Source organism: Nycticebus coucang, chromosome 4 (genome assembly GCF_027406575.1).
Source record: "Nycticebus coucang isolate mNycCou1 chromosome 4, mNycCou1.pri, whole genome shotgun sequence".
NCBI lineage: Eukaryota > Metazoa > Chordata > Mammalia > Primates > Lorisidae > Nycticebus > Nycticebus coucang.
The window spans coordinates 135991295-136003996 of record NC_069783.1 but is presented as its reverse complement, the minus strand read 5'-3'; the positions used below and the strand labels follow the sequence as shown (position 1 = coordinate 136003996).

General features: G+C 48.1%; 1 protein-coding gene and 1 gene segment (V, D, J or C); one reads left to right on the top strand and one right to left on the bottom strand.

Annotated features, from left to right (window-relative positions):
* Positions 1-12702, bottom strand: part of LOC128584904 (probable non-functional immunoglobulin lambda variable 1-50) — a 685263-nt gene that overhangs the window by 177688 nt on the left and 494873 nt on the right.
* LOC128584902 (melanoma antigen preferentially expressed in tumors-like) lies at positions 2261-5279 on the top strand. Its single transcript, XM_053590176.1, has 3 exons — positions 2261-2568; positions 2903-3511; positions 4639-5279. Exons 1-3 carry the CDS (start codon positions 2273-2275, stop codon positions 5213-5215), a joined length of 1482 nt encoding a protein of 493 aa, XP_053446151.1. The 5' UTR covers positions 2261-2272; the 3' UTR covers positions 5216-5279.

Below are 12702 nucleotides of genomic sequence, written 5' to 3'. Positions count from 1 at the left end.
GTTCGAACTGGGCCCCAGCCAAACTACAACAACAACAAGAAAAGCCAGGTGTTGTGGCAGGTGTCTGTAGTCCCAACTGCTTGGGAGGCTGAGGCGAGAGAATCGCCCAAGCCCAGGAACTGGAGATTATTGTGAGCTGTGACGCCACAGCACTCTACCAAGGGCAATAAAGTGAGACTCTGTCTCTAGAAGAAAAAAAAAAGGAAAAAAGAAAAAGATTCCACTAAGGAATATTTTTCTTTTCTTTTTTTTTTTTTTTTAATTTTTATTTATTTTTTTGTAGAGACAGAGTCTCACTCTATAGCCCTCAGTAGAGTGCCGTGGCCTCACACAGCTCACAGCAACCTCCAACTCCTGGGCTTAAGCGATTCTCCTGCCTCAGCCTCCCGAGCAGCTGGGACTACAGGTGCCCGCCACAACGCACGGCTATTCTTTCATTGCAGTTTGGCCAGGGCCAGGTTTGAACCCGCCACCCTCGGTATATGGGGCCAGCGCCCCACCGACTGAGCCACAGGTGCCGCCCTCTTTTTTTTTTTTTTTTTTAAGAGACAATCTCACTTTGTCGCCCTTGGTAGAGTGCTGTGGCGTCACAGCTCACAGCAACCTCGAGCTCCTGGGCTTAGGAGATTCTCTTGCCTCAGTCTCCTGAGTAGCTGGGACTATAGGCGCCCGTCACAACGCCTGGCCATTTTTTTTCTTTTTTCTCCTGAGACAGAGCCTCAAGCTGTTGCCCTGGGTAGAGTGCTGTGGCATCACAACTCACAGCAACCTCCAACTCCTGGGCTCAAGTAATTCTCCTGCCTCCGCCTCCCAAGTAGCTGGGACTACAGGCACCTGCCACAACGTCCGGCTATTTTTTGGTTGCAGCCGTCAATTGTTGTTTGGGTGGGCCCTGGCTGGATTTGAACCTGCCAGCTCAGGTGTATGTGGCTGGCACCTTAGCCATTTGAGCCACAGGCGCTGAGCCCACCTGGCTATTTTTTGTTACAGTTTGGCCAGGGCCGGGTTCAATTCCTCCAGTCTGAGTTTAAGGGGCCGGTGCCTTATTCACTGAGCCACAGGTGCCGCCCAAGTGGAGTCTTTTTCAAGAGGTCTAGTATACAGCATAGTGACTATAGTTAATGACAATGTATCGTATACTTAAAAATTCCTAAGAGTAGGTTTTAAGTGTTCTCATCACAAATATGTGAGGTAATAGATATTTTATTTAGCTTGAGGTAGCAATTTACAATGTAGACTTATTTCAAAGCATCATGTTGTTGACCAGAATGTATTCAATTTTTGTCAATTCAAAAACTAATTTTTTTTGTTTGTTTTTAGACAGGGTTGCACTCCATCTCCCAGGCTAGTGTGAACTCCTGGTCTCAAGCGACCCTCCTGCTTCAGCCTCCTGAATAGCTGGGACTACAGGCGTGCACCATCATGCCCAATTAATTTTTTTATTTTTTTATAAAGACAGGTCTATAGGTCTCACTGCTGTGTTGGCCAGGCTAGTCTGAAGCAATCCTCCTGCCTCAGCATCCGGAAGAGCTGGGATTACGGTTGTGAGCCACAACGCCCAGCCAAAAAATAAAGGAGTGGAAGCTTTTTCTACTGTGAAGTATTTGAATATCAAAATGGTAATTCTAATATACATAAAAGGGACACATATTAAACTGCATATATGATAACATCATATCTTAGGGGAAAATGCATATATCAGAATTGGTGTCTTTTTATCTCTTAATTTCTGAATCCTATGTAATACTATTATACTTCTTTCCTATATAAATTTTTTTTTAAATATATATAACAGCACCCATTGTGGGTATATGCCTTATTTTTCTCATCTGGCTTATTGGAGCTGAGAAGGAGGCTTGCCTTGGCCTGGTGACACTCTCCTTCCTTGAGTGATAATCAGAAACTTTTTCCTGAATTAGGGTAAGGTCAGCTCTCAGACTTCTTGGGACTCGCTCCCTAGAAGGGGCTAGAATTAAGAGGTGAGTGGACATGGGATGGGGGCCTGTGCTCATCTTATTGCCTACCTGATGAGATGCTTAGTGAGATGCTTGCCCTGGTGCCGACAGGAAGAGCTGTGGCTTTGTGACCACCAAGTACAGAACTATGGTGGGGTAAACTGACAACTCCTTTGCTGTTGCCAGAGCAGTGACTTTGGCCTTGAGTCTGTCCCTTGGAGGGGTGGGGAGAAGATGGAGTTCCTTGTGCTTGGCCTGAAAAGACTTCCTTGTCCCCGCCTGTCCCTCAGGATTCCTTTCGGAGCGTATTCATCAAGATGAGTGTGTGGACCAGTCCACCCAGCCTGTTGAAGCTGGCGGGGCAGAGCCTGCTGAGGGATGAGGCCCTGGCCATCGCCGCTCTGGAGGAGCTGCCCAGGGAGCTCTTCCCACCCCTGTTCACAACAGCCTTCTTCGGGAAACACAGTGAGACCCTGAAGGCGATGGTGCGAGCCTGGCCTTTTCCCTGCCTCCCTCTGGGGGTACTGATGAAGGAACAGCAGCCCCACCAGGAGACTTTGTGGGCTGTGCTGGACGGGCTGGATGGGCTGTTGGCCCAGGAGGTTCGCCCCAGGTGAGGGTGACCTAGCAGCCTGGGAGGGCCCTTGGGAACCTGGAAAACCACAGTGTGGGCAGGAGGTTCTGCTGACAGGAGGGAAGCCCAGGGAGGCCTTGTGACCATTGCTGGGTACAGTGGGAATGGGCTTCTAGATATGGAGTGATGAAGATGCAGAGGTGACTGAAAGGACATGGTATAGGAAGTGGGGACCTGGAAGGATGACAGGATACGATAGAGAGCAGCTGACATCTGGAGTAAAGGTGGAGCTCAGATGTCTGGGTCTTGCACGGTTTTATTATTCCAAGCTGATCTTAAAGCATCTCACCCAATGGCCTGTTTTTCTCCATAGGAGATGGAAACTGCAAGTACTGGACTTACGGAAGAACACTCATCAGGACTTCTGGACTGTGTGGTCCGGAAACAGGGCCAGTGTGTGCTCACTGCTTGATGCACAGGCAGCCCAGCCCATGAGGAAGAAGCAAAAAGTGGGTGATTCGTGCACGGGAACGGAGCAGCCCTTGGCTCCCGTGCAGGTGCTCATCGATCTGTCCCTCGGGGAAGGCACCCAGGATGAGCTGCTCACCTACCTCACTGAGAAAGTGAAGCAGAGGAAAGGGTTACTCCAGCTGTGCTGTAGGAAGCTGGAGATCTTTGCCATGCCCATGCACAATATCAAGATGATCCTGAACGTGGTGCAGCTAGACTCTATCCAAGATCTGGAAGTGAACTGCACCTGGAAATTGTCCACCCTGGGCAAGTTTTCTCCTCACCTGGGTCAGATGAGTAACCTGCAGAGACTCCTCCTCTCCCACGTGCACATGTCATCCTTCATGTCCCCGGAAGAGGAGGAGCAGAATGTGGCCCAGTTCACCTCTCAGTTCCTCAGGCTAGACCACCTCCAGGAGCTCTACTTGGATTCTGTCTCCTTCCTCAAAGGCCGCCTGCACCAGGTGCTCAGGTGAGAGACAGTGCGGTTTCTCTGCACACCAGAGCAAGCCCTTTTTTCTTGCAGTAAATAGTAATAGGCATCTTCTGTGTGCCAGCAGGCGTCTTCTTTGTGCCTGTCACAGACAATGGGAGAATGAATTTGTCACTAGTAGTTAACACATTGTCTTGTTCACTGCTCTGTCCTCAAGCAAAGAATTACATGACTACTCAGATGGAGGTTACAGGGTTAGACCAGGATAATGCCAGTAGCAGTGACTCTTTGCTAAGAGAAACTCTATACCGAGGGGGTTGGGACCTGGTGAGGGTGGCTTTGGGACTTCTTCTTTGGAATCGATGTGTTCATGAAGATCAGCAAAAATAACTAAGCAAGGGGGGCCCTGAAAGCCCAGAGGTTCCAGGTTGTAAGCTCAGACTAGCTTCTCGTCATGACCCTCTTCCAAACCTTCCTTATATTTCCTGCCTGTCAAGGTTTATGTGAGAAATGCAGGATTCTGGAATTGAAACAGATGAGTGCAGAACTGTGACGTGATAGGTGGGTTGCTGGTGACATGATGATCTAAGGCAGCTCCTGCAGCCTGGCAGGCCCCTGTGGATATTGCCGACCTTGCCCAAGTTTGTCCTTTATGAATGTTTCCTGGTAGCCTCATCAGGCACAGAAATAGAGGTGGCTGGGCCCCAAGAGGCGGCCAGAAGGAAGCACAGTTGAGAGTATTGTTGGTCATATCTTTGCACTCTAAAATTCACCAGTGCCCTTGTTTGCTTGACACACAGAGTCAGGCTGTCTGATTTTATGCTCACACACTTAGCCCACTGACTTGACCCAATTACAAAGAAGATAAGTAACAGAGAAAGGAGTTCACTGGAACTTGGCACTCACTTCAGTGGAGTACAACATCTTATGGGTTGACCATTCTTTTTTTTTTTTTTTTTTTTGCAGTTTTGGCCGGGGCTGGGTTTGAACCCGCCACCTCCGGCATGTGGGGCTGGCACCCTACTCCTTTGAGCCACAGGCGCCACCCAGGGGTTGACCATTCTTGGAATGACTGGGTTTTGGCAATACAGGCCTCTCTGCAGTCTGCCCACCCCCTCCACACTTCACCCCTACTCCCCAGTACTAACCTCTCTGTCTCCCACCAGGTGCCTCAAGAGACCCTTGGAGACCCTCTCAATAAGTAACTGCCTGCTTTCAGAATCAGACTTGAAGTGTCTGTCCCAGTGCCCCAACATCAGTCAGCTAAAGGAACTGGGTCTCAGTGGGGTCAACCTGACCAATACAAGTCCTGAGCCACTCCAGGTGCTGCTAGAGAGAAACTCCGCCACCCTACAGGACCTGGACTTAGATGAGTGTGGGATCATGGATGCCCAGTTCGTCACCATCCTGCCCGCCCTTGGCCGCTGCTCCCAGCTCACCACCTTCAGCTTCTGTGGGAACCCCATCTCCATGGCCGTCCTGGAGAGCCTCCTGCACCACACCGTTGGGCTGAGCAAGCTCAGCCATGTGCTGTATCCTGCCCCGCTGGAGAGTTATGAGGATGTCCGAGGTACCCTCCACCTGGGGAGACTTGCCCACCTGCACGCCAAGCTGAAGCAAATGCTGCACGAGTCAGGCCGGCCTGGCATGGTCTGGTTCAGTGCCAACCCCTGTCCTCACTGTGGGGACAGGACCGTCTATGACCCGGACCCCATCCTGTGCCCCTGTTTCATGCCTATCTAGCTGGGTGCACATCAGAAGCTTTATTCTGGGCACTTAAGACACTGGCATCCAGAATATAAGTGCATCTTCAAGCAACATGGTAGCCATAGTTTCAGACAACTGCTCAGTGTGAGTGGGAAAAAGAAAAGTGTTTAGGGGTGGGGGGGCTCACGTTGACTCGAGTTGATGGGATTATCGTTGGGGAGATGCATCCTGTAGTTAAAGAATGGATCTGAATTTCTAGAGGGGAATTCAGGCTTGGGAGATACACGTGGGTGTTGTCCCCACAAGTATGGTTATTGAAAAATGTTCAGAAATAAAGTGATTGTTCTTGTAAACCATCTGGTGTCCTTTTTGGTATTTTAACATGTTTTCCCAGTCAAACCTCAGGAATCCCCAGTTCCTGATTAAGAAGACCCTGAGCACCCATGATACATATGCTAGACTGAGTAGAAGCACTGTCCACAGATCTCATGCCACCATTTGTCATTCCTTCCTTTTGGTTTCTCCTGGGGCATCTGTGACCTGCTTGCTTATTTCTCTGGCCATTCAGCAGATCAGAGCATGCCAGATGCTCATGGCCTGGAACATCCTAAATGGCCTATAGTGAGCAGTGCCAGAGTAAAGGGTTCTTTACGAGGCCCTCACTGCTGACTCTACTGAGATCCTGGACATGGTCCTCTGGGTTCTTTGTGGATACCTGAGTCTCCATCCCTAGCCTTTGGCTGTGCTACTATAGTGCTTCCCTGTGGACAGATCAGGTCCCCAGTACTGGAAGAGGATGTCCACCCCCCAGAGGAGCCAGCCTCTGGCCCTTCCTGAGCCTCATCAAACCGTGCCTCCCAGCCCTCTCGATAACAGTTGTGCCCAGCTAAAGACATTCAAATTCCTTTTAGCAAAACACTAAGAAAATTTTTTAATATTTGTTTTCCCACACTAAAAATAGGGCATCCTTTTGTTTGTGGTCATATGAGTAAGAAAATGACTTTCAACCTGTAAGATTCCCCCTCCTTCCTATGGAGGTGGTAAACTGGGTCTGCACCATAGTGGTGGCATAGATTTGGGGTCCCTATGGTGGACAAACCCTTGTCCCAGGCAACAGGGCAAAGAAGATAAATGTCAGACTTTAAGTGATATTGTGGGTAGATGAGGGCCGCTCTGCAGGACAATCTCAAAGAAAGGATGCTGTCTTCAGACTTCTGCCAGCTCAGCTTTTCCACAATTAAGCTATATCTTCTGTCTCTGATTTAAAAAACAAAAAAAAGGGAGCTGTCCTATGGGGTTGGACCTGCCTGACGCACTCCCGTGCCACTAAGCTACCTCTTTCCATCTCTGCACAGCCTCCCAGAGAAGTCCTGCAGGAGGAAGTCCACACACCAAGGCCTATGTTGCCCTGCACGTTCCCCTGATTACGAGCATGTCTGATCAATTGTTCCCCTCCCAGGCGTCTCCCTTGGTGCTAGTCACTCCTGTGCGTGCTGCTGTCCTTGCTGGCTGTCAGCGCTTCCTGTCTTGCCACCCACAGTAGCTGGCTCCTTACCCTTCTTTCTTTTCTTCCCTACCTCCAACCTTCTACCGTAAGGTCCTTACGAAACAGAAATGAGAAAGGCCAGGTGCAGTGGCTCACACCTGTAATCTCAGCACATGGAAGGTCAAGGCAGGGTGGGTTGCCTGAACTCACAGGTTAGAGACCAGCCTGAGTCAGAGCAAGACCTCATCTCTAAAAACAGTTGGTGCTGTGGTGAGTGCCTGTAGTCCCAGCTACTCGGGAGGCTGAGGCAAGAGAATCGCTTAAGCCCAAGAGTTGGAGGTTGCTGTGAGCTGTGATGCCACAGTGCTCTACTGGGGGCGATGAAGTGAGACTTCTGAAAAAAATAAATAAAAATAAAAGTAAAACAGAAGAAAGGAGAATCTGGAGCAGGGAAACACTCTTCTCTCCTATCAGAACTCAAAGCTCTTTGGACTTGTAACTCCAGAATGTGAACCAGTGGGCCATGGGGTTCTTAGGCCTTTGTCACTGGACTGAGAGTTACACAGTCAGATTTCCTGTTTCTGGACCCTTTAAACTTAGACCAAGCCAGGCTGCCAGTATCCAGTGGTTTCCAGTATGCAAATGGCTCGTCATGGGAATTCCCAGCCTCTGAGTTACAAGAGCCAATTCTCCTAACAAATCTCCTCTGCTGTATCTATACCAATATCTACCTTATCAGTTCTGTCTCTCTGGAGAACCCTAAAGCCGTTCTCCACATAATCATTGTATTAGGTACTTTCGTGGATATCTGAGCAGGCAATATTCATTTACAATTCATTCTTTTTGGTTTTGTTTTTTGAGACAGAGCCTCACTATGTTGCCCTCGGTAGAGTGCCGTGGCGTCACAGCTCATAGCAAGCAACCTCATGCTGTTGGGCTTAAGTAATTCTCTTGCCTCAGCCTCCCAAGTAACTGGGGCTACAGGTGTCCACCAAAATGTCGGGCTATTTTTTATTGCAGTTGTCATTGTTGTTTAGCTGGCCTGGGTCAGGTTCAAACCTGCTACCATCTGTGTATGTGGCTGGAGCTGTAACCACACCACTGTGCTATGGTTGCCGAGCCTTTTTTTTTTGAGATAGTTTTACTTTGTCGCCCTTGGTAGAGTGGAGTTGCAGCTCACATCAACCACAAACTCTTGGACTCAAAGTGATTCTCTTGCCTCAGCCTCCCAAGTGGCTGGGACTACAGTTGTCCACCCCCTCACCCCACCACCCTACCCCCCGCTACATTTAGAGACAGGGTCTTGCTCTTGTTCAGCCTGGTCTAGAACTCCTGAGCTTAGGCAATGCACCCACCTCAGCCTCCCAGAAGGGTAGGATTACAGGCATTAACCACCACGCCAAGTCATTCTTCAGCTGTACTCGGCACTAAAAAGGTTTGTTTTTGTAATTCATTGTGACAGGAAGATTTGTATAGGACATACTCAGTAGTTCACCAATGATTTCATCCTCAGAAAATGAAGAGAATCAAACACTATGGCCAGGAGCAAATCAAGCACTATGGCCAGGAGCAGTGTCTCATGCCAGTAATCATAGCAGTCTGGGAGGCTGAGGCAGGAAGATAGCTTGAGGTCTGGAGTTCAAAACCAGCCTCAGGGCTCTGCACCTATAGCTCAACGGTTAGGGTGCCAACCACATACATCGGAGCTGGCGAGTTTGAACCCAGACCGAGCCTGCTGGCTACAATGACAACTGTAGCCAAAAAATAGCCCAGCGTTATGGTGGGCGCCTGTAGTCCCAGCTACTTGGGAGGCTGTAGCAAGAGAATCACTTAAGTCCAAGAGTTTGAGTTTGCTGTGAGCTGTGACACCACAGCACTCTTCCCAAGGCCAACAGCAGGTTCAAACCCAGCCCCGGCCAAAAACTGCAAAAAATAAATAAATAAAGGTCAATAGCTCCACAGATAGGCATCCGTGTCAAGGGGTGACTTTAAAACAAATTTTGTCAAAATAGCCGGGCGTTGTGGCGGGCGCCTGTAGTCCCAGCTACTCGGGAGGCTGAGGCAAGAGAATCGCTTAAGCCCAGGAGTTGGAGGTTGCTGTGAGCTGTGTGAGGCCACGGCACTCTACCGAGGGCCATAAAATGAGACTCTGTCTCTACAAAAAAAAAAGAAAGCCTTTCTCCTGTGGAGTGGTAGGCAGGAAGAGGAACTTCCCCTCCACCCCCACCAACTGTTCTCATGGCCATTCAGGATCTGGACAAGAATTACCGTAAATTCTAATCTAATTGGCTTGTGGGGTGAGGTTGGGCACTGGTATTTCCAAAAGCTCTCTGGGCAATTCTAATATGTTGCCAGATGGAAGCCCCATGCTTACACCTTTTAGATTATATGCCTTGGACTGGATTCAGTAGCTCAGAACTGTAATCCTACCAATTTACAAGGCCAAGGGAGGATCACTGAAGGCCAGAAGTCTGAGATTAAGAGCAAGATTCCATCTCTATAAAAAATAAGAAAAGTAGCCAAGTGTGGTGGCTTACAACTGCGGTCCCTGCTACTTGGGGAGCTAAGGCAGGAAGATCACTTAAGCCTAGGATTTGGGCATTTGGGGGAGCTGTGATGATACCACTATACTCCACCAGAACTGACGGAATAAGACCCTGTCTCAAAACAGAACAAAAACCAAAAACAAGGAAAGAAAAAACTACGAATTTACTTACCTTGCAAAAATTACATATAGTTGGCCCTCTGTATTTGTGGATTATAGATTCCACTGAATGTGGATGGAAAATATTTTGTTAACGTAAACAAATAAATCAATAAATAACAATACAATAATAAAATATATAAATTCAAAAAAGAAATGCAACAACTATTTACATAGCATTTGCATTGTATATTAGCTATTACAGGTAATCTAGACAGGATTTAAAGTACATGGGAGGATATAGTAGGGTTTTTTTTTAACTTTTTTTTTTTTGTAGAGACAGAGTCTCACTTTACCACCCTCGGTAGAGTGCCATGACGTCACAGGACTCACAGCAACCTCCAGCTCTTGGGCTTAGGCAATTCTCTTGCCTCAGCCTCCCAAGTAGCTGAGACTACAGGTACCCGCCACAACACCGGCTATTTTTTTGTTGCAGTTTGGCTGGGGCTGGGTTTGAACCCGCCACCCTCGGCATATGGGGCCGGCGCCCTACTCACTGAGCCACAGGCGCCACCCGTTTTTTTTTTTTAAGACAGAGTCTCACTATGTCGCCCTTGGTAGAGTGCTGTGGCGTCACAGCTCACAGCAGGCTCAAACTCTTGGACTTAAGTGATTCTCTTGCCTCAGCCTCCCAAGCAGCTGGGACTACAGGCGCCCACCACAACGCCCGGCTATTTTTTTGTTGTAGTTTGGCGGGGGCTGGGTTTGAACCCACCATCTTCGGCATATGGGGCTGGCGCCCTACTCACTGAGCCACAGGCGCCGCCCAGCAGTTGTCATTGTTGTTTAGCTGGCCTGGGTTCAAACCCACCAGCCTTGGTGTATGTCATTGGCACCATAACCACTGTGCTATGAGCGCCAAGCCTAGAGGGCTCCTTTTGAGAAGTATTACTTAGGTCCTTTGCCCATTTTTAATGACGTTATCTGTTTTATTGCTATTCAGTTGTTTGAGTTCCTTATATATTTTGGCTATTAATCCCCTGTAGATACATGGTTTTCAACCTGTAGGTTGCCTTTTCACTCTGTTGATTGCTGTGCAGAAGCTTTTTATGATAGTTTGATGCAGTCTCGTTAGTCTATTTTTGCTTTTGTTGCCTATGTTTTTGGGGTCATATACAAGAATTTTTGCCAAGATTAATGTCAGCAATCCTTTCCTTATGTTTTCTTGTAGCAGTTTTTCAGTTTCAGACCTTATATTTAAGCCTTTAATCCATTTTGACTTGATTTTTGTATATGGAATGAACTAAGTGTCCAGTTTCATGAATCTGCCTGTGGATGACTAGTTTTCCCAGCACCATTTATTGAAGAGATTATACTTTCCACATTGTGTGATCTTGGCACCTTTGTTGAAGATCAGTTGACCATAAATGTATATTTATTTATTTATTATTTATTATTTTTTTTGAGACAGAGTCTTACTTTGTCGCCCTTGGTAGAGTGCCATGGCATCACAGCTCATAGCAACCTCTAGAGTACCACAGTGTCACAGCTCACAGCTCCAACCCCAACTCCTGGGCTTAGGCCTCTAGTAGCTGGGACTACAGGCGCCCGCCACAACGCCTGGCTATTTTTTTGTTGCAGTTTGGCAGGGGCTGGGTTCGAACCAGCTACCCTTGGTATATGGGGCCAGTGCCCTACCCACTGAGCCACAGGCACCACCCACGCCCAGCTATTTTTTTGTTGCAATTGTTTAGCTGGCCTGGGCTGGGATCAAACCCGCCACCCTCAGTGTTTGGGGCTGGCGCTGTAACCACTGTGCTATAAGCACCAAGCCAAGTTCTTGGTTTTTAAATACTCTTACATCCACTAATAAGAACCAGAGCTCCGGGTGGTGCCTGTGGCTCAGTCGGTAAGGCGCCGGTCCCATATACCGAGGGTGGCGGGTTCAAACCCGGCCCCGGCCAAACTGCAACCAAAAAATAGCCAGGCGTTGTGGCGGGTGCCTGTAGTCCCAGCTACTCGGGAGGCTGAGGCAAGAGAATCGCTTAAGCCCAGGAGTTGGAGGTTGCTGTGAGCTGTGTGAGGCCACGGCACTCTACCGAGGGCCATAAAGTGAGACTCTGTCTCTACAAAAAAAAAAAAAAAAAGAACCAGAGCTCCTTAGAGACATGGCCAATTTCAGATCTGAAGCAGTTAAAGTATAAGATATACTAGGACATCGTGTGTCAGAAAGCACATTAGAGAGAAAATGCATAGGAGGGCATGATAAAGGACATGGGAGACTGGTCACAGTGGCTCCCAGCAGTAATCCCAATACATTGAAAGGCTAAGGCAGGAGGATTGCTTTAGGCTAGGAATTTGAGACCAGCCTGTGCAACATAGCAAGACCCCATCTCTACAAAATAAAAATAAACATTTTAAAAAATAGGATGTGGGGGGAGAGATGCTGGAAGCAGAGAGGAACAGGCACATCTCCACACTTGGGCACCTCCTGTCACTGAAAGTTTTACAATTGTCCTCCAAAGCTCCATCAGAAAGAGAGATAAGTGGCTTAAGGAGAAGGAAAGAAAAGTTTATTACTTTGCTGGCAAAGGAGGAAAATGGCAGACAATGGTCTCAAAATCCAACTTCCTGCTTCTGAGCTGAAGATAGGCGCTTTTAAAGGTTCTGGCCCCATAATCCCATCTTGGGCCAATCTCATGACCTCAGCCTGGATTCATCTTATGTTTGACTAAGGGGACCTCCACCCATTTTATCTTCAGCTAAGAAGGTATTGTGACCTCTGCCCAGATGATTCCCTTGAGATAACTCCTGTGGCACAAATAACAGAAAAGACTCCCTGCAACTCCCAAGCACCGCCCTGAGGCAGGGATACAGGTTTCAGTTCTCCAAAAGTTGGGGAGACAGAAAATATTTTTATTGGCTCAGCACCTGTAGCTCAGCGGCTAGAGCGCCAGACACGTACCCGGGAGCTGGAGGGTTTGAATCCAGCCCGGCCTGCCAAACAACAGTGACAACTACAACCAAAAAACAGCCGAGCATTGTGGCAGGTGGCTATAGTCCCAGCTACTTGGGAGGCTGAGGCAAGAGAATCGCTTAAACCCAAGAGTTGGAGGTTGCTGTGAGCTATGACACTACGGCACTCTACCCAGGTTGATATAGTGAGACTCTGTCTCAAAAAAAAAAAAAAAGAAAAGAAAAGAAAAAATATTATTACCATTTTTTTTTCCAGAGCATTCCCTCTGCAACACTTCTCTTGGATTCCATTAGGGCAGAATATGTTCCAGTTCTCTGTGGACCCTCGGTTAGGTCCCATGGCTGTGGTGAAAAGAATCTCAGGGATAAAGGTGAAAGTGAAATTTCTGAAATTACCAGAAACCCCCAAGAAGGAAA